This window comes from Meleagris gallopavo, chromosome 19 (assembly GCF_905368555.1).
Source record: "Meleagris gallopavo chromosome 19, MGAL_WU_HG_1.1, whole genome shotgun sequence".
NCBI classification, from domain to species: Eukaryota; Metazoa; Chordata; class Aves; order Galliformes; family Phasianidae; genus Meleagris; species Meleagris gallopavo.
Genome location: NC_139422.1, coordinates 4350608 through 4377236, shown reverse-complemented (window position 1 = coordinate 4377236; position 26629 = coordinate 4350608). Strand labels below are relative to the sequence as shown.

At 40.5% G+C, this 26629-nt stretch overlaps 1 protein-coding gene and 1 long non-coding RNA gene across 11 annotated transcripts in view; one reads left to right on the top strand and one right to left on the bottom strand.

Annotated features, from left to right (window-relative positions):
- The window catches only part of CDK5RAP2 (CDK5 regulatory subunit associated protein 2), a 72687-nt gene extending 50480 nt beyond the window's left edge, over positions 1-22207 (top strand). For 2 of the 4 annotated variants that reach the window (XM_031556169.2, XM_031556168.2), the window contains 14 exons: positions 1574-1806; positions 3347-3395; positions 4358-4545; positions 5699-5824; positions 9998-10114; positions 11510-11699; positions 11915-12036; positions 13108-13356; positions 14263-14358; positions 14443-14690; positions 16775-16921; positions 18395-18533; positions 20611-20657; positions 21535-22207. In XM_031556169.2, coding sequence (XP_031412029.2) covers positions 1574-1806; positions 3347-3395; positions 4358-4545; positions 5699-5824; positions 9998-10114; positions 11510-11699; positions 11915-12036; positions 13108-13356; positions 14263-14358; positions 14443-14690; positions 16775-16921; positions 18395-18533; positions 20611-20657; positions 21535-21594 — 2011 coding nt within the window. In that variant the 3' untranslated portion in view covers positions 21595-22207. The remainder of the gene's footprint in view (positions 1-1573; positions 1807-3346; positions 3396-4357; positions 4546-5698; positions 5825-9997; positions 10115-11509; positions 11700-11914; positions 12037-13107; positions 13357-14262; positions 14359-14442; positions 14691-16774; positions 16922-18394; positions 18534-20610; positions 20658-21534) is intronic. The other 2 variants (XM_003211223.5, XM_031556170.2) reach the window with 2 other exon arrangements.
- The window catches only part of LOC109370468 (uncharacterized), a 39448-nt gene that overhangs the window by 829 nt on the left and 11990 nt on the right, over positions 1-26629 (bottom strand). The window contains exons 2-4 of one of the 7 annotated variants that reach the window (XR_014887337.1): positions 23684-23794; positions 22853-23290; positions 1662-15710 (exon numbers count right to left, since the gene is read on the bottom strand). This is a non-coding gene — a long non-coding RNA (uncharacterized LOC109370468). Of the gene's footprint in view, positions 1-1661; positions 23291-23683; positions 23795-26629 lie in introns of all 7 variants that reach the window. The other 6 variants (XR_004161654.2, XR_014887336.1, XR_014887338.1 and 3 more) reach the window with 6 other exon arrangements.

Sequence of the window (26629 nt, the reverse complement as noted above, 5' to 3'; positions counted from 1 at the left end):
CAGTGAAATATCCTCACCTGAGCAAACTCAGACATCCTTGGTTACTCTATGAGGTGGGATGACCTTACGTCACTCAGAGGTTGTTTTTGTCAGTTGACATGTTTAAGAAAATGGAAGGTCCCACTGAGCTACAAGCACTTCCCTGGGAAACTGGCTGACATGTTTATGCAAACCCTTCTGTTTGTGTGACCAGACTTTATGTGTAAAATAAGAATTTGAGACTCTAGTTATAATTTATTTTGCAGTTGTGTGCTGTAGTGCCTTCTTTGAAGGATGTAGAAGTATATATATATTGAAATGAATGAATGAAATTTTATGGCAGAAACTTGTAAGCTAGAAAATCATTTATGGGAGGCTGGGAAGTATCAGTCCTGTTTTTCATATGGAAGGACTAGGGGCAGCATCTCTGATAGCATGTATACAAATCACAGACGTAAAATGTGGGCTCATAAGACCAAACCTTTTTTTCCCTGACTGTAGTGTCATTAATTTCTGGAGGGCTGATAGAATAACAGGAAGTATTACAAGGAAAGGTATTCATCCTGTTGGCTTTCTTTGGAATGCTTGGGTAGAAATATTTGGAAACAGTGAGCAACCAGCAACGTGGACAATTGTCTATCTTCTAGTATTGCTGTCATAAAATACAGTCTTAATACACAGTATGTATAAATTTACATTTCTTGAAAGTACACCTCTTTCATATTACAGAGGGAGATGTAACTGTGAATTAAGGAATGGGATGGTACAGATCTCTGTGAGGTTTTTATGGCCACTGTGCAGAACAACTACATGAGTCACAAATGACAGACCCCAAAATGAATTATGTATCTCTCCCTATACAAATGACAATAAAAATGCCATAACAACCCACACCATCATAAATCTTGTTTATGCCCTCTATTCTTTGACTCCCTGCTTTTTTTTCAGATCCACTCCCTTCGCTGATGTTTGATTCCATAAAGGGGAGTGCATCTGTGCTACAGATAGTTGCAATTAAAGGAAATGTCTGTATTCACAAGTGCAGAATAAATTCAACTGTTCTGAACTGATACGTAGACCCTAGCTTGTGGAGAAGAGTTTGAACACTGCAGTGCTTGCCATGGTCATGTAATAGGCATGCAGAGACGTGTGGAATTCATCAAACTGGATGAAAGTCAAATGTCCTCCTGGTGGCCAGTATAGAAAGTTTCCATACTGAGTAAAAAATAATAACAGGAAAAAATAAGTGTATTTTTTTTTAACATTCTCTTAGTGTGTTCTGTATTATTTATTTTGGCACCTTCCATGCGATCTGTGTTACTTTCAGGCAGACAAAGCAGTTCATTGTAGTTTCTGCACATCTTAAAAATGAAGCAGTTAAGTGAGGGACAATAACCACCAGTTATGCCCACAGATACAAAACTCAGCACTTAGAGACAAAGCGTTTGTCATTGTGGCCATAAAAGCATTTTAAAAGAAAATCGAGTCCCATAAAATTATAGCTTAGAAATATAAATTTAATTCACTTTTTATTTATATTTAAATGTTATTTACGCTCAGAAAATTACTTTCAAAGATAATTTCATTCCCTCAGATACGATTCATTAGTTCATTCACAAGCTCAAGAGCTTTCCATTCAACACCACCAAATTAAAGAGATCCGCTGTGGCTGTGTCACTTACCATCAGCATCTGACGAGCCTTATTAAGGCTTTTGAGGAACTGCTTCAAGCCAGCGATGTAGATTATTACGTTGCTGAAGGCTTCCGTGAGCAGCTGAATCAAAGCGTGCTGTTGTTTGAAAAGCTGGAAAGGAAACTCCTGTATGGTAAGTAGCAAAGCTTTGTGCTCGTTTGAAGTGCGTTCGTGTAGAGTTGTGTGTCTGTGGAAATGAAACCCTTACTTTCTTCGTGATTGCTTCTGAATGTGTGATGTGATGGACTGGCTTGGAAGACCCAAAAAGCCTGGGTTTTCCCGCTGCAGTTGCCCTCTGTATTGGCACCTTCCATTTTGAGTTGTCTTAGAGTATTTTAAACTGCTCAAAACCCAGTGGTTGTAGTTTATTAAAATTTTAATTTCAGTCCTATCATTGCAAATGGGGCTGTTTCTCACCCAGTTGTAGAGCTTCTGCAGATGTCAGCTGCAAAACAAACATCTTCAGCCAAGCACTTGAATCGCCCTAAAAAAAGGGACCCAGACCTCCTATATCTTTTTGACATTGCTTCTGGAAGATCCCTTTGTTTGGGAACGTTCAGCTCCCAGCCATGCAATGATCTGTATTCTGTCTTTCTTCAAAGATAGTTGCAGCATTTTGCAGTTTGTGATGGCTCATAGAAGGGAGCTGTATATGAGAAAAAGGTATTAATGGGCAGTGTGTCATAGCAGTGTGATAAAAGATTGAGTGTCTTCAGTGATTTTGGTGGCAACAGAGATTCCTTGCATTAAAAATACAAAGAGTGTGCAGTGAATAAACATTAAATGTCTTAAAAAAAAAAAAAACCAAAACAACATCAAAAAAAAAAAAAACCACCAAGCCAACAGATGGTATCCTATATACTATGAAAAGCCACTGACAACTGAGACAATTCAGTGTACCTAACACAATGCTATTGCACTGAATCACACTGTAAAATAAAATGATGTTTGTAGGGCAATAAAGAACATCCAGCTTACTAGGAACTGACTGTAAAGAAGGTGCATAAACAGCCGTCTGTCTCTGCATTTCCATCCTGACCTTCAGTTCATTCCCCTGAAATCTGAGCTGTGCAACTCTTGCCTGCCGCTTTTGCTTAATTGCACAAAAATTTTGCACTGTGCTGAGCCAAGGTGACACGACACAGTTCTTATTTCCTAATTCAAATTAGTGTCTGAGCCCAGGTCTCTAGCACTGAGCTGTGTGTGTGCTTACACACTGTGCCACTGAGAGTGCTGCAGGCAGAGCCCTGTGTGTGCTCCTTTAGTAAGGACAGCTTGTTAGCCTGGCTCCAGATGGCCAACATCCAAGTGAACGGGAATGGTTCTTGTGTAATTTTTATTGAAGTAGTAGTGACGTGTACCCCTAATCCTTTTGTCATCTAGCAGGATATTTCATCTCTGTCTGCTAACTAAAACGCTAAGACTGTAAAATCTGGCACATATGTTGCTCAGTCCTTCCTTGGTCGTTTTTTTGAACTCAGAAACTTTTGTTGCTGTGTTATAAGTAGTTTTTCTCACGTACATATTTGACATGAATGCACAGTGTGTTGAGAATCTGCTGGCTTCTCTAAATTCCCATTAATTTACCATTCTGTGTTTGAATAGCTTGAGATGGAGGAGAAGCAAACATTATTCTCAGTCTCTGTCTTTAATCAGATACTTTTCCTTTGCAGGAGAGTCAGTAGGTGCAGAAGTTACCATACTTTATGAATTAGCTCAAAGGTAAGAGTGCAATTCAGTGTTATTTAAATATATTGTTGTTTGACCAAAGTTGGTAAGGATGCTCCATGTTTTGCAGCCCAACCTAACTGTCTTACTTCTTGGAGGGGACTTTTTTTATGTTGCCTGTTTCAGTAATATACATTTTGTTAGTAAAATATTCACAGAAAACAAGCTTAGGTTTTTTTTTCTCTACTTCTCAGCAATAATCATAGAATCATTTGGAAGGGATCATTAAAGGTCCACCTTCCTGCATCAAGCAGAGACATCTAACAGAGACATCTGCATCTTGCTCAGGGTGCTCAGAGCCTGGTGTGGCCTCACCTTGAATGTCTTCAGGGACAGGGCATCTGCCACCAACTTGTGCCAGTGTTTCACCAATGCATGGTTTAATTACTGAGGCATTGTGTTATCAGGGTTTTCCCTTTTACGAAGAAACAAAATGTTCACTGTTGTGCTATAAGACACCACTGTGTCTTATATTTGGGTGTTAAAGGGTAGCTTTTCTGGTTGTGTGATCCTGGTGCTGTCTCAGGAGCACCAGTATACAGTTCTGTTGTATTTCATTCTCAAAACACCATTCTGCTGAAGAAAGCAGCATAAGGGTGAAGGTGAAGAGAGCAGGTGTTGGCTGCATATGTTGGGTTTCTGCCAGCCTGGGGTTCTTCTGTGCTACAGAAGTTCTCAGCTTCCTATTGAAGGCAGTCTGAGGTCCTCTTAGCACAGAGGTGACCACCTAGTGCTGCAGTGTGAACACTGGGCTTCAGATTCATTGGTTGTTGACTTCAGTGAGGTTTGGATTTCAATCTTGATTCGTGCAGCTAACACAGTGCTCTGTAATGCTTAGTCACCTAAAATCACTTGCTTTACCTTTGTCCTGTAAACATGATACCATGCTGTCTTTTGCTGCTCCCAAAATAATAGAATAATTCTTATATTTTAAAACATGTTGCCTGTCTCAAAAGGGAAAATGAGAAGAATGCCACAATGTATGAGGAGCTTAAGGATGAATCACCTGTACCATCTGCTCTTCATAGCCTGTCTGATTTTGATTTGTCAGAGAAGTCATCTCTTGGATCACCAGAGCACAGACATGACCTAGGAGAAGGACAGCATGCCACACTGGCGCTTCTGCCAAGCAAATTTCCCCCAGGTAATAATCTTCCCAATGAAGATATTGGGGAAAACGCGATAAATAAGACACGAGGGAACTAATTAAGAAATAATGAAGAATGTTTGTCTGCTTCAGCTTTCCAGTATCTTGCATAATCATTGCAATTTCAGTAATAAGGCATACAGAGATGACAACGATTTGAACTACCTCCTGTTTGAAACAAAATTAACTACGATATTTTGTCTTTGTTGTTTTAGACTATCATCTTTTACAGTACTCCAGACGGTCTTTAAATAGACAAGTTATGAGGGAAAATAGACAATTGTCAAGAGATTATTGCACTGAAAAAGAAAGATTTTCTAATTTTATAAAAGCCAGTGTTGTGTTTCCTTGAGAATTGTAAGTGCTGCATAATTAATAAGCGGTGTCATGTTTGACCTGGGTAGTTTCACTGAGCACGAGCGGTGCTTGCAGTAGTTTGTTACAGGCAGCAATGAAAATTTAATAGCTGAGATAGCACGTAGTGTGCAGGAGAAAAATATTGCAGAGTAAACCAGGAGTGTATGACATGGATAAACTGGCAAATAAGAGAGTGACAGCTAAAACAGATAAGTTCCTGGGTAAAGCTGAAACTTACAGTCAGTGGAAGAAAAATTGTGGAATGGCAAAGCAAGAAGGAACAGGTAAAGTAATGAAACTTGATAGAGCAGATTTATTTATTGAGGTACGCATTGTGTGAGCCAAAGTCAAATTTATATCTGAATTACTCCAGTAAGCTTCCTATTGTTATAAGGAAGAATGTGTACTCTTATGTGTTTAGTCTGAATGTTTGGCTGTATTGCAGAGCTTTGGATTCATGTCTGAATGTAGGGAATGTGCTAACTAGATGTTATGTCCATCTGCTACAGTTTTTTAGGCAGATGATGTTTAAAAAGCCTGAAAACTGGACCACTGTTAACATTTAGAGTGGTTCTCAGGACATATGTGGTTTGGGCCCAAATGGAGAATACCTGTTGTGGAGACAGTTAGTGTGTAACATTCTGAATGGTTCTGTGTCGTTTTTTGACGTTAACACACATTAGATTTGACAGGAGTGCTCAGTGGAAAGGAATACAGTCATTTACTCTAAATAAGAAGTGGTCCAAATAAGAAAATTTCTTCTAACTAAGAAGTGATCTCTTGGTTTATGCAGAGTTATTAATGGAGTACATGAACGAAATTCGAATCCTGAGACAACGTTTAGAATATTCCATAAAAAACAATGAGAGACTGAGGAAGCAGCTTGAGAGACAAGTAACAGACAAAGAGCTAGATCAAGGTAAGAATTTATCTGCTGATAACTTAAATCCACCTCTTCTGCCTGAAGCCTGGGGGAGCAAATGCCTAATCCTAACCTTAACTCCATGGCTTGAAGCAGGACAGCTGCACAGAGCTTCTGTGGGATGCGGATACACCACAGAGCCTGCAGTTGCAAGTGTTGCTAAGAGAACAGGACAGAAGTGCTACCAGGTTGTTTTCTGCCATTTGATGTTACTGTGGTTGAATTTCACCCAGAAAATTGAATGACCTTCTAGTTCTGTTATCAGCGAACAGCCCGCTTCCTTCTGCCTTTAGGACATCATTATTGTTACAATGGTTTTGGATGTTAGGATGTCACCCTCTTAATCCTCTGCCATGTCCAGCCAGGGGCAGTTGCAAGTGAGGAAGTCAATTTTAACATAATTTCAATTGGGCCCAAGCCCAGTTTGAAAAGAGGAGGCTATTTGCTCTAAATTACATTGCTGCTATTGGTACAAAGGAGGAGTGCTGTGGAATTAGCTCTCATACCTCTCCTCCCTGTGTGCTCAGGGTGGTCAGTGCCCCATAGACAGCACTGCTGGAGATGCCTCCTGTGCAGCTCTCTGACTGCTCTGAAGCCAGCTTTGTGTACATAAAGGACAAATAGCCACAGCAGAGCACAGAGCCTAGGCCTTGTTGTTCAGCCTGTCATCTGAATTGATTACTATGATAAATGTGTTCTACACAAAATGACATTGTGAGTTTGTAATGAGAAGTACCTGTCAAACCGATGGAAATTTTAACATAGAGTGGGTTTTCATTCCAAACTCTAATATAAAGCAGTGGATGAAAAATACTAAAAATAAACATGCAAATTCAGAATTACTGCTCTTTCTTGGTAGTATTCAGCACCTCTGAAAACTCAGCTCAGTGGTGCATTTAAAACTTTTCACAAGATGGTGGCCAGGCCCTCACTAAGGACCATTTCCTAGCACACAGCCCCAGACATACCTTCCCACATCTTGCTCTTTTCTTGTTCTCCTTCCCACGTTTTTCCCTATAGGACAATCGATTAATATGTAACATTACTCAGAGTGGAAGCAGGCAATGAATACATCTTTGCTCTCCTCTAACTCAGTTTCACTAATATTGACATTAGATTCATTATGTTTTACATCATCCCTGTGATCTGTTTCTGTTGTTGTTTAAATGGATACTGCCTACAACTGGCAGCCTGCTTTCAGGAATAATTTACACTGCTGGAATGGAGTATAAAAAAGCATCCATTTCATACATGAAGTATTTACAGTGCTGGAAAGGCACACCGTTCTCTTGAAATAACCACACTGAAACACTTCCAGCTCTGTTACAGCTTCATAAAGATTCTGGCAAGGGCATCCATTAATGCAGTGAAAGTATATTTTCTTTATAAACTGTCTTATGCTTTATATCTGTCTTCTTGTTGCCTTGGTGCACCTAGCAATGCACGGAGGAAAATCTTCAAAAAGAAAAGAAAAAACAACTGTGTGTTACAGCTGTTCTTTTTTGTTATGGTGTTCTTTCTGCTCTTCCTGATCCTCTCAGTTCTGAAGATCTCTTTCATGTTCTCAGATATCTCCTCTTCTAGTAATGATGCTACTTATTTTCATAATAGATGGGGTTTGTTTTGTGGGCTTTTGTTATTTTATGTTTTAACTTTCAGTGTAAAAACAAGTTCCCAAGTGGAGCTGAAGGAGATTTTAGCTTTGAGTCATAATTATTCAAAACAGTTTTTAGTTTTAACTTAATATCCTTCGTCTGTTTTCTTTTAAAAATCGAAACCAAGTTGTAACATAACTTAATTGCTGATGAGAGCCTCTTAAATTTGCTTGATATTGAGTTATATGTTCAAAGAAATTTAACACAGAATTTTTCTTGTCTACTTGATAGATGTTGTATCTATGTATGCACACACACCTGCCTGCTTTTTTTGCCATGCTATTTTTAATAAGTTGATTTTCAAAGCATTTGAGTGCCTCTGGGTTTCCACCATTCTATAACTGATACACGGTGCTGGTAATGACTGCATCATTACTACAGAGCTGAGATTTGCAGTGCAAGTAGAACTGAAATAATTGCTTCAATCATTTCAAATGTTAGGCATCAAAATAAAATCAAAGGTTTAATTTTGAGTTTCCTATGTTTCAAATGTTAATAACAGCAGTTAACATTAAATGGGGTTTTTGTTTCCTTTTTTTTTTAACCCATAAGCAACTAATGTCTGTCCTCAGACTTCAGCTTTGTTTTGCCTTTATTTTGCTTTCATTGGGAACGAGTGTTTCTTCCCTTCCTCTTTGCTGTGATGTTCTGTAGCGCCTGTCTTTCAGCCAGTGCTTCTTTGAAACTTTCAAGGCACGCTTTCTGAGTGCTCACACGTAGTGCCCAGCACATAACATAATGGAAACTCAAGTGCATCCCAATTGCAGGCCCCGATGCTTCACTGTACTCTGGCTGGATGGACCTTTGCATCTATGGAGAGCATAATTGATGTCAGCAGGGCTCTGCACAGAAGCAGTAGTCTCAGTAGTAGGTCAAATTGCAGGATTGTGGCCTTATTACCACTGGCTCTGCATTATCCCTTATTATGTAAGATAACTAATAGTTATATTCTAAAGCTTTTCAGTCGGATTGTGATAGCATCACTTTTCAAATAGGATAAAGCTGGGTGATGGGCAATAAATTAGAATCAAGATGAGACCATCAAGGTTTGCCACTTGAAGTTGAATTGCTTTGTTAAAATCTGAAAGGAAAAAGCCTTTTGAGTTCACGTAGCTACCTCAACTCTTTAACATATAGATAGTAAAATGCCATTAGTGCTGAGCTTCTAGAGCCTGTGAGTCTTTCAGTAATGACAAGAGGTGCATATCATGGCACACTACACCGCAGTTAGGTAGTTGGTAAAAGCTTCAGTTGGGATTACAATAAAATGAGATTATTCAGAGGAAGTGCAGCACATCCAATTGAATTGAATTGCCAGAGCTGAAAGGCATCCTCCTCATACATCCCACTAATTCTTCTGCCAGCTGGTTATTTCTCTATTAACCAAACAGTTGACACTCATGCAGTTATCTCGAGCACTAAAGCATAGTAGATGCTGGGGTAACCAATCAACTGAAAAATACTTTTAGTGGTAATGTTAATTCCAGTGGGTTCTGAAGTGTTTTACTGACTACAAATAGGTTATAGAGGGCAATAACAGTGACTTGACTTGTGTTTGCAAGGCAGCTGCCTTGAAAATGGAATATGGCAGTTTTCAAGGTGTACTGTACACATCAGTGTGGGATGAGTAGTGTAAATGCAGTGCGTTGTGAGGATTACCTAGGCTGGAGTTTATCTGATGTGGATACACGATTTAACACTCACATTCATGTGAGACCTTCAGAGTAGGATTCACCAACCCTGAGTTTCTAACAGTCAGACATTCCAGTCACACACAGCCCCTCTTGGAGGCACTGGCAAGAAGTTCCTCCCTTTGGAGGAGATGCATTTCCTCCCCAGAGGGATGTGCAGAGGATGTGTCCCTCTCTGGGGGTTCCTGTGCCTCCCCATAACCACTGATGGAAGCCCAAGGTGATCAGGCTCAGCTATATAAACCTTACATATCTGACATAAAGAGGTATGAGTCTTCATCCCTGCCATCATAAATGGGTTCTCAGTTTGTAACTGGAGGGAAGGGTGGTGACTCCAGCCTTACGCTCTGGACTGACGTGGCATCATACGTATTAACAGCACATTACTTCCTTCGTTAGCCATTGTTAATTAATCTGTAAAAGCTAGCTGTCCTCTGCAATGGTTTGCATGAACAGAGCAATACAGAAATACAGGTAAACCTTGGTACAGTTTGCATTATTTTAAAATAGCAATGTCACAAAATACTGCTGCTTTTTGTCCTGGTGCGTTCTTGGCTGATAGTTAAAGACTAGCAGAGATAATTTTGCAATTTGGGTAATGGCTGCCCAGCGACGAGAGGTACTTGTGATGCAGAGCTTTAGGTTCCTTGGCATTAACCTGAACTGTCTTTCAGTCTGTAAGGATAACCTTCAAAACACATAGGGGATAAATACCTTTCATAACATGTTTTTCTGCAATTTTAAAAATTGTTCTTGTCTGGAAAGTTTAATCTTTAATGACCTAGAGATGACTCATAAATCATCTTTTATGTACATATTTATAGGTTCTGCAAACAATTTTATCCATGGCTCAGAGCAGCATAATTCTCTCACTTCTGAAGTACATTTCCTGAGAAAGCAAAATCAAGTTCTGAATGCAATGCTGGCAAAAGGATCCAGAGGTAAAACGTAAAACTGTGCTTTACAGAAGTAGGCTGCAACTCATTCCAAATCAGAAAACAAGGAAGTATTTACAGTCCATTCAATTGCCTTCACTGTTCTTCCCACACCTGAAATTCTGTGCTCAGCCACAAGCACTCACACTGGGGTTAACAATGATAAAAGTGAAGCAGTAATGCTCCTTTCTCTTTATTCGTAGCATTTTCCATTTGATGTGTGCTTTCATTTTTCCATTCTTCTTTTTATATACCATTCTTTTTATATGTCCTTTCCCCTCTTTCTTCTGTGCCTTTTATTTCCATTTTCGTAATCCTTTTTTCCCCATCTCTGTGTTCTTAAGACCTCATTTTGGTGCCTCTTACAGCTTACCATTGTGTTTAAAATGCACTGTTTGTTAAAATATTACAGCTTTTGTTTGTTTCTACATCTGACAATATGATCTGATAATACCAGTGTTTCTTTTTTATATTAAGAACTGCGATGAATAACGCATTGCTGCCCTTGAGTTTTAAAATAATACCCATGTCTCCAGAGTTGTGAGCTGCTTTTCCTTTTGTTCCTGGAGGAAAGCTGCCTACGTACCTCTTGCTTGCTTTCATCTTGGGTCCAATCTTAGCTTATCCTGTTAGTAGTGGAAGGCTGAAGGTGCTTGTTGTCAGCAGCACGTGGGTATCACCATTTGCATGTGCTTTCAGCACGGCTACTGAAGGTGAAGGAATGATTTTCTAACTGTTGGGAGTTGGAATGACTCTGCCTTGTGTTACCTTGCCAAACTTGCCTCTTCCTTTTCTAATGCTGGTTCACTTAGGGTGACGTAGTGTCCCTGTAGAGTTCTCTGGCTGCAGCACTCATTTGTCCCTAACCAACAGTTCTTTGTCCTGGGGAATTGTTGTACCAAGGAAGGGAGGACAGCTGTGATAAAGTTGGCAGATGGATAAGACTGGAAAGGATAGAATGAAGGGATTTCTGTGGGACAAGATGGAATGGATGCAACTCCCAGAAGCAACCCTATTAATTTTTTTTTCTTCCTAACAACTAAAAAAAGTTATTTTGGGAGGATTATCGAAGTTAGTGTGCCTTCTTTGGGAAATCGCTGCCACTAGTTTTTGAATCCTTTCCTTCTGATCAGTTCCAAGACGTGGGGCATCTGGCAAAGGAGGCTGTACACAGGTTTTTATTGAGCCCTCTTATGGAACCTCTTGCAAGTCTTAGGGATTAAATGTTGTATTGTCACAGGAAATATATATAGCAAAAAATCATTTGACAATTGAAAAAGCGAAATCCTAAAACTCACAAGAGCAGCTGCTATTTTCTGTCAGTCTCTAAGAAAGCTGATTCTGTTGAAAAGCTTTTAATGTGTTATAGGCAATACAAACACCACGTGTTTCTCCTTTCAGATAAACAAAAGGAAAATGAAAAGCTAAGAGAATCTCTTTCTAAAAAGAATGCAATCATTGAACATCTTCACGAGGATTATGAATGCATCAAGAAAGAAAATGAAAGGTTGCAAAAACAAATTGGCAAAAAGGAGGATGAAACCAGATATCTGACATGTGAAATTTACAGCAGTCGTAATGAATTAAACAGGTATAGATTCTGTCCACATTTAGACATGCATTTAGAGAAGAAAATTGTCAATGTGATGTGGATGTGTTTAGCCATAGCCATTAACATTAATCAGGTTCACAGATGCATTCAAAAGGCAACGGAGGAATTGTTGAGGAAGGAGGATTGGATTCTGGATTTTGAAATAAAGGGTAAGAATTCAACTATTAACTGAGTGATTTATTGGATCTTAACAGGTTGCAAACAGAAATGAATGTAAAGCAGCATCAGCTCTCTGAGAATGAGAAGTTACTGCAGTCGCTCCGAACTGAGATCAAAGTTTATGAAAAGCTGGAGGAAGCAAGGAGGAAGAGGGCAGGTATAAACAGTTATTTCTTAACCCTTGGCTCTTGCAGCCCTTCTCTCCCTGGATGTGATCTTGTCAAAAGACAGTTGGGCTCAGTCATTACTGCTTTGTTTTTGCTTGGGTTTGCTTTGCAAAAGCAGAAGCAACAACCTGATGATAAAATGTTGCTTTTTTCTTGGGAAGTATAGCTGCAAGGTGTGCTTATGCTCTGGCCAAGCATGTCCAGGTTGCTTTCCACCTTTTATGGAAGATATGGCACCAAACAAGGGGTAGCATGGTTAGGTAAAAAAAGCAGAATGCTGGTCAGTACAGCATACAGGATCCAGCAAATTTCCCATTGGAAGTTCTTGTGAAAGTCAGCTTTTCTCTTCTTCCAACATTAAGTAATGTGCCCTGCTGTTACTCTATTTCATGCCTAACTACAGAACAGCCCTCTTGGTGTTAGACATTAAGCCCCTGTTGGCTCAGGGATAGAAGTACGTTTCCTTGCAGAACTGGCAATGTAATTAGAGAGCAGCAGCACCACCTCATGCCACTTGAATCCTTTCCACTATCTGGAGAACAGTTTGATTTCAGCATTAGAGAACACGTGAAATTTTTTGTGTACCGACCCCCTTCTATGAAAGATGAATGCAGCCTTTCTTTTTTGAGGTTCAGATTTGTTGCTGGTTGCCAGGTGATCACTGTTTTCTTTTTCTCTGCAGTGTGTAAAATTAAACTCAGTTGTCCTCTATCCCTCCTCGTACTCCAAGATTACCCATTACTTCTTTTTCCCCCCAGACTGTGCTTTATTGCACTTCAAATTTTGTAAATCTTCATTTTCTTACTATTATATTTTTGCTGTTGGTATGAGACTTATTAGCTTTTATGGACAAAGTACAAAATAATTTTCAGCTCTTCAGATCTTTTGAGAGCAAAAGCAATTAAGACATGCTTTGTCAAACCATTATCTCAGTGCCGTTTGTAGTTAATTCTTAATATTGAGGATAAAACTAGCTATAATTTACTTGTTCAGCATTCTGATAATGGCTGATATTATTTTAATTGTGAAAGATGTTAAGTGTTTCTTTCCAATCGTTTCAGATCCCAGATGTGATGCATCAGAAGAATTTCGAAAAGATCAGAATAATCCAGTTGACTTACATGAACTGCTGACTGAAATACAGAGTTTGCGAGTACAGCTTGAAAGAAGCATAGAGACAAACAAGACTTTGCACGAAAAATTAGAGGAGCAGCTTTCAAAAGAAAAGAAGGAGGAAATGGGATCAGTGTCAGCTGTGAATATCAATTATCTTTTCAAACAAGAATCTCAGCATTATGCAGGAATGAACGGTACTGTGCCACAAGTGCTTTTGTTCCACTGTAGAACCTGTTCCTTGCTTTTTTAAAGATGCTCTTAAAACTTTATTCAACACCGACTCTACAGTTTGGGAACTGCCCATCAGCCTTTCAAATCCCTTTCCTGCTAGAGCTATTAGTGCACGGGGTGATGAAATGCACACTGTGCTGTCTTACAGGCTCCAGCTGTCACTTCTTTTTCATTCAAGAAAAGTATTTGTGGAAAATGTCTGGGATGGAAGGATGGCTGTGTTAAAGTGCCAGAAATTTTGCTTACTGGAGGGTTCTTATTTTAATGCAGACTTCTACAGCATTTGCTGTGGTTGACTCAGGAAGGATCAATAAGTTCACTAAATGGTCTTTGTATAAATCAGATTTCCCCTTTATGCTCTTGGGAAATATTTTACCTTTATTTCGATCACTGTTAAGTGATATTGTTGCAGCAAATCAGGGAAAATCTATTCTTATTGCTGCATTTTGGGTTATGGCCCCAGTATGGATGAACAGGGCACAAGAATGGTCTTTCTTGCTGCTGAAGTGCTCTGCAGCTTTCCATACATACAGCGTGAAGTCTCCCTTCCCACTGCTTGTATATGCAAGATCTGACCTTATGTATGGTGTAGCTTTGGAGAGTGTCATCCCTATGGAGCTGATTAAAATATCTTCATCAGGCTATACTGTAGCCACATCTTGAGTCTGGGAGGTATCTTCAGCTTTGGGTAGATGCCAAAAATAATGAGTGTGGGTGAAGGATGGAAGATGCTCAGCCTGAGCACAAAAAAATTCACTGTATTTCCCTACTTCTTGTAGAAAAGAGGAACAGAAGTTGACCCAGGACGATTTTTTAATGTGTGTTAACTCCTATTGATACGCTCTTCCTTATTCCCTTTTGATGTATAGAAAATCTTTGCAAATGCCCTGCTGCCAGCAGAAACATGTGTGAGCTGCAGAAGCACGGACATGGCTTTTCACTGCCACAAACAGGTACATCCACAGGTACCCTATATGTGCATGTTTGAAAGAAGTCTCATGTAATTATGTGTAAGGATAAAAAAAATCGATACTGTTTTTCTGTGCCAGGTACACACTCTGCCTCTAAAGATGACTTAGACTGCTGCAGTACCTCATCTTCTGGTACATCATGTACCCCTCGGCTCGTTCCTGGGCATCGGATGTGGGCAGACAAAAATGGGCGCCACGTCCTTGGTTTGATTGAGGATTACAACGCTCTCCGGAAGCAGATTGCAGAAGGGCAACAGGTTTTGGGAGAAATGGAGGTTACTTTAAGAGAGGTCGCTGGTACGAAGCTGCAGGAGCCTGGAATAAAGGTAAGCAGTGAAAGCTGGTAGAAAGTGCTGGATTTTGCCAGGTTAACGATGCAGCAGGCATTATTAACTCCTTAACTTGGCTGGTGAAGTCGCATGTAGATGCAGGCTCCTGTTTGTGATTCTGGGTTAATGAGGCTATGGATAAATTAGTTAAATCTGGTCCTTTAATAAGCTGTCTCACTTTACTTGGAATGAGGTGAAACTGCTTGCTTTTACTATGGAAACTGGTAGTCATCACACTGAAAATTATTAAAAAACAACAGCAAAATAGGTTCAACTGTAAAATGCTTTAGACAGGGCTTAAGCTATGGGTATGTATCAGTAACCTAAGGATAATAATAATAATAATAATAATAATAATAATAATAATAATAATAATAAAGGAGATTTTGTTGTAATGGAGGCTTGGGATAAGCCCAGGAAATGAGAGTTAGTTAAAAGTAATTTAATACACAGCTGACAACAGCCAGCTGGCTGGGTTCTCCACTTACCTGTACCCTGCCCTCCAAGTGATCACATTACAGCAATGACTGATGTATGCTAACGAGGGTTGTTTTACACTGAGGAAGCTTTTACATATTTTTTCCACTTTCTGGTAGCAGTGAATACTTCAGTAATATGAGCAGCAACTTGAATATCTCAGTAATGGTGAAATCTTGACTTCTTAGACACAGTCTGCCTTTCTTTCTGCATCATATGTGACATAAAGATACCAAGTCACAGTGCTGTTGTCTTAAGCATTATAATTCTTAAGACAGTAAAATGTTTGTTTTCTAATGAAAAATATACCAAAGGGGAAAAAAAAATCAGATATTTCATGGTTTTCTCCTAGAATCAGGAAAGCAAGTGTTTGCTTATGCTGATTTGTTCTTACTCAGTGTTAATATCTGGATGCAATTAACAGCCCAACAGTGTATTTGGGATGGATGAGATAACCAAACTTACCTCCAAGTTTCAACAAAAGGGAAAGACCAATCTGTGTGTGTCCATGGCAGTTAATAATGAACTGAGAAACTTAACCTGCAATAGGGAAGATTTGGAACAGAAGGTTAGAACAAGATGCTGGTGGTAGAAACAGTGAAACACTGTATTGGAGGCTGCTATTGACACTGCTGAATCACTATTAGCAGAGATATTTCTAAGAACACTTCTATTTCTGAGTTATAATTAGTAAAGCTGTTGAGAATGCAGCCTGCAACAACTCTGACATTCTTTTTGTAGAATCACCTGCACACTCACAGTAGAAAGATGTCTGAATGACACTTAGGGGTCTCTGAAGTACTGTGTGTTTTCAGATGACCTAGTTAAGGTGCTGATAATGACTGAAGAAGAAATCTAAGTTTTTAACTTCTGTTAGTGTAAAGATAAAAGCAGTGAGTTTCCTATCAGGCTTTACATCGTTGAAGTTTCAGACTACTTGGCAAATGGGATGCTTTGTGTGACAGGAGGATTGCAATTCCCAGTCACTGTTCAGATGATATGCTGGATGGGGCACAAACCATAAATGCCTTTACTTCACTGCCCTCCCCCCATTCAGTATCACTGCTGCTTTGGTAATCCATTTGCTCCCCTTGCATTCTTTCTCTCCTTTATTTCACGTTTGTGCAATTTCTTCAATTTGATTTTTCTCATCTGTCAGCAGAGGAAAACGTTTTATGTGTGTTCTGATAGTTATTTTAGCATTAAATGGAACAGTTTAAAGGGTCTGCTAAGGAAGAAACATCTATATTGCTTAAATTGATGTCTGTAATCATTTGACTTTCAAATAACGTGACACAAAATGCAAATGGAGGAAGGCAAGAGTTGCCAACTGTTACCATGTGGCACAGCAAATCCAGTAAATGTAATCTATTATTAATCATGGTTATTGATGAGGAGATATCTCCTTCCTCCCTCAAATTCTGAGATAATGTGCAATTCAACAGCCTGTCTAAAGGAAGAAATGAACTTTTTTGGCACACAATAGCTGTGTACATCATCTTAAAGATGAAATCTTATCAACGGAATTTATACCACTAATTAAGATTACATTTTTATTGTTCCTTAAAGGTAAAATATAACGTGTGTCCTATCCTGCAATGCAGGTACCAGACCAGGCATCGCTGCGAAGCTTTTCTGCAAGCACCAACACAGTGCAGCAGATTTTAGAAGAGGCTGCACGTTTACTGAAACTTCTCTGGAGAGTTTCCCTTCCAATGAAAGCGGTACATAGTTCTGCTCACGGCACTCAGGTATTGTTCTGTTTCATTTTGTTTGAGTTTTGCTTTCTTGAGCTGTTGCAGCGTGTCAAGGAGGACACACCAGTTAAGAACGTGTCATTTGGGAAGCTGGTTTGTAAATCATGAACCCGGCTTTTAGGTAGCTCTCATCTGAAGGCCATGGCTGAACGTGTACTGCCTTCCTGTCCTGATCAAACTGCACAACTCAGCTGTTTCTTTACCAGATACCTTATATGAAGGTTGTAATCTGCAGCCTTGCCGTGTGATATTCAGGGAAGCTAGGCAAACTGCAAACATTCCTTCAGTGAGAAAAGATTTGGACTCCCTGTTACAGAATTAAATTCAATTTGATTATATATATTCCAGTAACAACAGAAACTTCAGCAACTTTGATGTAATCTGAGCTGCATTTTCGTTTTATGTTTTTGATGCCTAAGCTGTAAAATAGGATGCTTTCTTAAAAGTGTGACAAAACCCCGAGACAAGTTTTATAACATTTTAACTAAAAAGGATTGCACTATGCAAATGAATGAAAGTAAACCGAATGAGGAATGAATTATCTGTACTGTCATGATATCAACACTCAACAATAAACTGCTTCAAACTCTGGCTGTAAAATCCATCTGAATTTTTTTTTCCCTGAGCTTTTTGTACGTGTTTCTAAAAGAAGCAGGAGATTGCTGAAGAGAATAAAACTTTAGGAAAGCTAACACTTGATATATCATTTTAATAACGTTTTTTTGTTGTTTTCTAGCACTGTTAAATGTGTTAAATCAGAAGAGCAGTATAAATCTTGAAATAAATCTATAAATGTTTCAGTTCCTATTTGGGATATTGGAACACTTGCATTTTTATCCCCATGTGCACAGCACATGTGGGCAGCTGCATGTTGGCCTGACTTGGATGATCTGAGCACATCACAGATACTCACAGACAAATGCTTTTTCTGTCTGTATGATTTGAACCTTGATCTGGATCAGTCAGAAAATCTGACCTCGTGTGTGAGAGATCTGAGTTTCTACGACAGTTCTTAATTAGAGTCTATTTAGAATCCTTTTTTTTTTAGACCCTTCTTGTCCAACATACTGAGATCTTAGGATCATTAGAGTGCTTCTGATGTCTTAAATGCAGTATATGAAAGAATGCCTCCCAGACGATACTGAGCGTTCACTGCCTTCTGTTTGGCCCCACAGGAGTAATCAGCTCTTCTAAAGAGCAAAGTGCTAGGGGAGAATTCCAGAAGGTACTGCCATCTCACAGCACAACAAGACAAATGTATAAGCTTAGCTTTTTGCATGAGGAATCCAGATCAGTGCTTTATTAGCAGACTGTATCAGGGCTACCTGAAGTCCTGTTTTACAGGGTGCCAACCATGACTTGTTTAGAATTGGTGGTTAAAAACGGAACCTTAAAGAGTCTAAATGTTAACAGGATATAAATAATTTCTGTGATGCCTCAATATATTATCATCATCTCTGGATACAGGATGAAGGAATGAAAGCAGAAATACTTCGATTGCGGAAGAAACTGTCTGAGCAAGAGAAGAAGTTGCACAGCACAGTGAAACGCTTGCACTCTACAAATCAGCTGAAGGAAAACATGGAGAAAGTCATTATTGACCAGTGTAAGTGTATGCCTTATTATGGTTCTTTCTTTTTGTAATTCATGGCTTCCACTGAATTAGAGAAACAACAAAATGAAGGCTCGTTAGGCTGTGCTGAATGGCATTCACTCTATCAGTAGTTAAGCTAGAATGTAAAAGGCTCTACATCATGCAAAGTTATTGTTTACTGTGACACTCTGTTCCTCATTTTGCCCTTATTTAACTCATTGTGTTATTTTGCTCCATAGCCTATAATTTGTGTGTTTAAATTCCATATATCTCCTGCATACAGATGATTGTTGCTTTTTCTTTTTTAGCATTTATGAGCTGGTTTTTGATCATCTCTTCCAGAAGTGTTGTATCAAATGACATACAAGTTACTTACTTACTTTAAATCTAAAATTAGATTTTGTTTAGGTTTTTAGTAACTCAGTTTGGGATTTGTCATATAAAAAAATCAAAGCTATTATTATGTCCGTGCCACTAAAATCCCTCAGGACAGATGAACTGATTTGGTTTGGTCAGTTCCTTGTCCCAGTGACATGTCAGACAGACACAGTGGGTAATTTCAGTAGAGCTGTGCACAGTTTAAATCAGCAGAGATTTAACCTTACGGACACAGCCTCTCGTTCCATCCTCACTTTCAGAAAGAAAACAGAGCATCTCCCTCTTATTTTATTCACTCCATTTCGGCACACCCAGAATTAGGTTCTAATAAAATGAAACCTTGTATTCTGAAGCCGTACTGCGCAGTCCTGCCTGCCTCCCAGCAGCTTCACCATTAGTGTCACGTACTCTAAATTCTCTTCATGTACTGAATTTAATATTTTTGATTTAGAAAAATCTAGTTTGCCAGGCGAAGTGAATTTACTAGCAGAGTTCTTTATGAGCAGAGAGCACTCTGCTGCACAGAAAGACCTAGATACAAGATTCTTTAAGTTTCATTGATTATGGGAATTATGGATGTCAAGTCACCTTTGCCTTAAAGAGCAATTTCAGAAATGTTTTCAAATTGCATCTGTATATAAATTCCTGACCAAGCATACAACAAAACTAGTGAATCATGGGCTGGAGTTTATGATGATGCTTATACTTGTTTTATTTTGTTTTGCTAGTAAGCAACCACAGGCATTCCAGTAGGTGACCTTGCTTGGCTTCATTCTCTAAGTACCCTGCTAGCTGGTCACTCCACCGAGGATTTTCAGGTTTCTGTTATTTAGTTTAGCATTCCTAAATACATTAGAGTCAGAGACTGGAACATTCTTATGGCTCAGAGTCTTCTGTCTGCTTTCTCTGGGCAAGAGAATGTAATGCTTATAAACCTCATCTGAACCTCTGAACATGTAACAATGCAGTGCCAAATTGCAGCAATCCGCCAAGGGTATAATTATCTCATGACAGCTATACCCTTGGAGTTGTTGGGTTCTTATTATTGTAATGAAAAATCTTTATTATGGCTAAATTGTTTATTTTTGAGACTGGAATATTAAATTGGCACTTGTGAGTGGTATTTTTCAGCAGTTATGGAGCTGACACAGATTAGAGAATCACATATTTAACCTGACATTTCTAAATATCAGTTTTGTTTAGAAGCATCCCCTCCTCCATTCACAGGTCTTGCTCTCTCCCTGCAGAGGCAAACTAGCTGAATGAGCAGAGAAAGCTTGGGCCACTTCAGAGCGAGCCACTGATGTGATTTCCCCCAAGCATATGTAGGTTGCTTTGTCCTTGAACTGCAGGAGGAGCTGGCTGACTTCTTTGCCATCCGTTGTCTTCCCAGCCCATCATCCCACATAACCTCTGCACTGCCCTGTTTTCTTCCTTCTCCCCCTGACTCCGTTAGATCATGCACCATCTCTCTTGAAATGAACAGAAGGCTTTCCTTTGATGCCTTGGGTCGAGCCCAAACAGGACTTTGGACAGAGGAACAGTTCTGGGTTTTGCTAAGTAGGAAAGCTGAAGTGGTGGTGGTGGGGCTGTGTATGGTTGCCTGGCTGCTGCCCATCTCGTAGATTTGAGTTTGTACATTATTTAATATTTGATTCTAAGACTTCGAGTACAGTGCAGTGTCCTGTAATCATTGCCTCTTTGTTTCCAGTGGTTTTAACTCATGATGTCCTGAAGAAGGCTAGAGGAAACCTGGAAGTAAGTAAAGTATCTGCTGCACTTAATTCCTTGATGTGCTCAGTAGAAATAGGCACTGCTATGTCAGTAGCATTTTGCAGAATTAGTCCAATTTGTTTTGGGTTTGCAATTGGAACAACATTAAGATCAAGTCTGGCTGACAGCAGTTTACCATGAAAAATATTCTGCACTATTTGATGTTTAAATTAGAGTTTTATGACTGGCCATGCAAACAGCTAAACCCTCTCTCTTTTCTGATACTTTCCCCAGATTAATATTCATATGTCTTTTCTCCAATGGTTTATTTTCATCAGATCACAGTCCAATAAGCTGTCTACTGAATAAGTTCACAAAAGGCATCTTTATTTAAAGCCTGAGTGTGGGTTAATAACCAGTGCTTCTGTTTTCCTAAAATGCAGACCTGATAGGTAAAGCTTCTGCAAACAGCTCTTTGCTAATGCAGAGCATTAAATTACTTTGAGCGTTTAAGTATCCACTGTTCAGGTTTGATTTCTCCCAGAAGGCTCTGCCTTCATCCCAGAAGGCTGTAATATACTTCTTGACTCCTAAATCGCATCCTCACACCATTCCATTCTCAATGGCTGTGCGTTTCCCAGCCCGCCCTTAAATTTCCCTTTCTTCTTGTGAATCTCTTCTCCCTTATCCTCAGCAGCAGCACCTTCTGAGCACCTCCTTATGCAGCTCCTGCACGGGCTCAGTCCTACCCGAGTTAGAGAGTGAGGACATAAAGCCTTTCTGCTTACAGAAATCTCATCTTTAATGGGTAGATGAGCTGAACACAGGATTTGCTGATTTTTTCATGGGATGATAGCTCAGGGATGGGGACTAGAAGTGTGTAGTACTGTAGAATAGTATTAATTATTGCTTTTCTAACCAGGTCCCAGCAGCTGACAATCAAAAACCAGCTTCCCATACCAGCAAAAAAAGGATTCTCTGAAGGAGAAAGGTCCACTAATAAAGACAGACCGTTCCTCTGCTTGGTGGTTGCTTCTTTATGCCTTACTATTTATTGATGTTAAAAGAGCTGAAAGAACATTTTTATGGAATCAGCCTTGGGGAGGGAGGAGAGCAAAAAAAAGTTTTTTTTTGTAAATAACTTACTTATTTAACATATTTTGTATTGTAAAAGATGTTGGTTTTTAATATTTATTACAAAACCATGGTACTGGAGCTATTGAAAAAACCCAGATTTTTTTTTAAAGCTGGCTCATTTGAGATTTTATATTTTGTGTTATACAGCTGTTTGTTGTAGTAGTCACACAGGTCCTGAAATAATCAAGAGCACAATCCATCCTCCAGCCCCTTTCTCCACTGCTGAAATGACAGAATGGAGGTGAAAGAAGAATAGTTCTGCCAGCTGGTCTTTGCTTTATAGTAACATAAATAATGTTCAGTATTTAAAACCATTTAAATCTCATCTGGAAGATTCTCCTGGAAGCCACCTCCTTCTGTGCTTCCTCACTGCCCTGTTAGGAAGTTAGATTGATGCTAGGTCTGAAAATACTACATAGGGTCAGACCATTTAATTAAATTTTAACATAATCACAAAATCTGTTTGTGTTGTTTTGTTTGAAACGTCGGAACTTCGAGCTCTTGTTGAACAAAGAAGTCAAGGGATGGGCATCTTCCTTACGGTGGGCACAGGGCACTGAGTTTGTCATCATGGAGCAAATGGGATGCAGCCCTTACAGCTGTGTTTGCTCACATCATTGTGAAGTTCTCTCTTTGAGAACCTGCTTTCAAGCAGCCACAATCAAAAGACATTTTGCTGTTGGCAGAAGCATTGCACTCCCCTCTGTACCCCTGTAAACCAAGAGAACAGGAGCTCACAGAAGGGACAAAGCTTGACAATTTTGAAATCCATTTTTCTGCTACCAACACTCAAAAATGCCCTAATTTTAAATCTAATCATTTATTATTATTTTTAAAAGTGTTCTAGTAGCAATATTTGGGCCAGGCAGCACCACACATATGTGATTGTGCTCCCTTCATCCTGCCTGTTGCCTTTTCCACAGCTCAGTCCAAGCTGCCCACACAGACTATGCAGGCAGTGGCACAGCACGAACTGGGACATCATTTAGTTTAACCCTCACGCACCCATCACTGAAAGTGCTCGGTTACAAAAGTGTGGTGCAGTCACGGCTCTGTTGAACAAAATGAATTTGAAGTCGCTGATGCTATACAAGATAACTTACCCTCATCATCCACAGAGGTTGGCACGAGGTCTGGGATACCTCAGCACAGGGTTGGGGTTCTGTTGGGTCCTTCACACTGCACTCTGGAGAACAGGCAAGTGCAGGAGGCCTTCACTGGAAAGTGTTTGTGCTCACTGAATGCTGGCTGTGCTCCCCACGAGGATTGTGTGTGGAGGTGGGGTTTTATTAAACAAAAAACAACAAAACCAGGCACTTTTGAGCTGCCTGATTTTCAGGAATTCACAGCACTGGGTTTTCTCTGAAGCACAGAAAATGAGATCCCACACCAGGCTGTTCCTTACCTGGGCTGCCCAAAACTCCTGGCTGCACAGTGCTCACCTCTCCTTCTGAGATGCTCTGAAGCAAAACGTTGACTGCAGCTGACAGCAGGGGGAGGCAGACTCATTTGTCTGGATTAAAGGAAAGCTGCAGGAAAAACTGAAAAAGCGTATTTTTAACTTTGCAAATTGAGAAGTGAGGGGGGGAGGTAAGGAAAGAGCATGCAGTCAAACTTGCTCTTCAGTCTCTTCACACATTATTGTCCTCACAGCTCACTAAAAACGTCAAGTTAATTTTACTAAGTAGCTAAATTATAGACACTCAGATGTAATCAGAATCTGCTATACATTTCAACTTTCAAAATTAATCATCCTACGTTTTTGAGTTATAACACCTGAAGGAAACAGCTGTACATCTATATATAGTGCAACCCCTCTCTTGGTCTTTGTGCAGTTTTTTTTCTTTCTTTTTTTTTCCCCCCCTCGTACACCATCTGTGATTGAAAAATAAAAATTAAATGTTTCCTTTTTCCTGAGATGATTTGTCACTTACCCCTGCTGGTCCCTGCTGTGCCCACTCACAGCTCTGCTCCTGAGCCCCTTTTCCTTCCATCAGTCTGAATGCAGCTCTGGCAGGGCAGGGCAGGTGGGGCAGACGGGTTCCCTATTGGGAAGAAAAAAAATACTGGTGGATCATCAGGTCTTTAAAATGAGACAGTTCTACGATATCAAAGCATTGCATCTTGACGAGGAGTGCCTCTTAAACACGCTATTTACTGGGCCAGTTTTAAAACAATTAAGCTAAAAAAGCGTGGCAGATGGAGGGCTGCAGCAGACAAAGCTTATGGAGTGTTAAACTTCGTCCCCATTACACCAAATTAAATTTTCCTGTAAAAATAATTACGGGGGAGAAAAATTAGCGGCGTAAGCAAATGGAATTAAAGGAGGGGCTCATTTACTTTGGGAGTTCCTGTCTTTGCTTCCATTTCGGGTGCAAGGTGATTGGAAACAGCCAAGAAAAGCAAGAGAATGCTTCTTCTTTCAACTTAAGCCCCTACAACAATGGGTGAAGGCACTGCTGGGTGTCACACACCATTCCTGCCACCAGCACCCTGTCCTGCAGGCTGTGCCTGCAGCTGACGACCCACGCTGTGATTACAGTCACCAAAGTGAACAAACAGAAGCAATACCCCAAATCACGGGCAGCTGGCTGTATTAGAAATAAATCAATGTTAATGCAGTCAAGTGTTTAAAAACAAAAGCACAGTAGAACAGCTTGGTATTTTAATTCACTGAAGCTGCATTTTGGGGGAGTGAGCTGGGGGGGCTGTGCGGGCATGGCTGTGTCCAATTCACACTGGGGTTCAGGCAGGACAGAGCTCACAGCCTGCTGAACGTCACCCTGCAGAGCTGGGGGAGATGCACACACCTTGCTTGTGCTCCAGGTTTATTCTCAACCCTGAACAAGACAAAGCGGCTCCTGTCATCACTTCCAAATTCAACAGAAGCTGCAATATGGAAAACAGAAGAGAGAGGGAAAAAAAAAAAACAAAAAAAAAACCAAACCACCAAAACCAGAAATAGCTGCAGCGCTTTTTGACGTTCTGTTGACACTCAAAGCCAAAAGGCTTTGCAGGCTGCTGACTCCAACACGACCCCTTACCTGGCAGCACTGCGCTCTGCAAAGCGCAACACGCTGCTCTCGTGCTCATTTCTGCAATGGGTGGAAATGAAGCATCAGTAACACGGGTACCCCCACACATGGGTACCCACATGTAGGGTAACCTCACACATCCCTTCTTCCCCTCCACCAGACTTAAAGAGTCTGAAGATGCGCCCTCCATGGAGCACAATGATCTGAAGGGGGCTCAGAGATCTCAGGGATGCCGTCCTCTCCAAGCCCAGCACCCAACCTGCTTGCTTTCTGAATCGATTCCTCTTGAGAAAAGTCCTGCTGCCTACTTTTTGTGCGTGTTTGCCTTTCCTTTCTTTAGAAAGATACTTGTTACAATCCCCCCAAAACCCCCCCTTTCCCCTTAGTCCCATCAGAGGAACCTACTTGGGTAATTTGTTAAAGCGGATTGCTGGGGCATGCATTATGGATGAGATGCAATCTTTATTTTTGCACTGCACTGTGTGCATTCTCAAACAGGATTGGAACTGCGTGCCCGCACGCAAAATGAACATTAGCTGCTCAAAGAAAAAAAAAAAAAATAAGAAAAAAAAAATGCCCATTTATTTAAAGGAAAGAGTGGAGAAAAGAAACCCTCCACTCTTTCAAGCTGTTGCGGTTGGGATTGCTCAGAGCAAAAGCAGACACGTTTGTGTTCTGCTGAGTAAACCAGCTCAGAGCAGCTGTGCTCTGTATACATGCAGTTGGTGAGGGTGCTCAGCACTGTCACCAGGCTCAGCCACCGAGCTCAGGTGGCACTCGCTGTGTCCCAGGAGGAGATTTGCTCTCTCCATCCCTCTCGGGATCTGAGGATATGAGCTGCCAGCACTGTGCCCAATGCCCTTGGGCTGAGCTAGTGAAGCAGAACCACACAAAAAAGGCACAGACAACTCTGAGGCCATCCAGACAACCCTCTCCATGCTGTATCCCATGCTTGGAGGTCACCTAATATTATTTTAGAATAAGAATCACAGAATCATTGTGGTTGAAAAAGACCTCGGAGATCATTTGGTCCAACTGTTCGCCTGTCACCAACATCACCCACTACACCACTTCCCTGAGTACCACACCTGCACGGTTCTTGAGGAAAAAGAAACAGCAGATAAAGGAAGGATTGAGATATAAAGCTAATTATTTTTGATTCTATGGCTTAAAGGCTATTTTATCACGGCTGTAAATCGCGCCTCAGGAAGCTAATATGGCAACCTGAGCCTGGACATTATTGAGACGAAGTAATCACAGTATTAGTGCTCAGAAAAGTGGAAAATGTAACCACATTACTGCATCATCAACACGCTGCGACCCCGGCTCCAGGCCAGGGCTGCCCCTCACAGCTCTCAGGCCTGCATGTGCCAGCAGCCTGGAAAACTGACAGCAGAGGGGTGAAAAGGCGGCCTGCTTCACCTTGAGTCACCAGAGCACGTTGTGCATTCTCCAGCAGTTGCATAACCCTCAAATAACTGCGTTGTGAGCCAGCCTTGCCGCAGATGGGAGAGTTCTCTGCATCCCCTGAGCACCATTTGAGTCCAATTGCTCGTGGTTTCCCCCCAGTGTCACTGTGGAACCCACATCACGTTCCCAACGTACTATTTGGCACAAGGCATCCTCTTACAGCTCGATACTCATCTCACAATCCTATCACCGTTCCCATGTCCTCCTACCTTCAAGACAGCCTGATCCCTAACAGAGAAACACACAGAGCACACATATTGGACGGTAAGTTTAAAGTGGAGAAGGCTATTAATTTATAACAGTGGTATTTCTTACACTAAGGGCAGTGAGGCAGTGGCACAGGTTGCCCAGAGAGGTGGTGCTGCCCCATCCCTG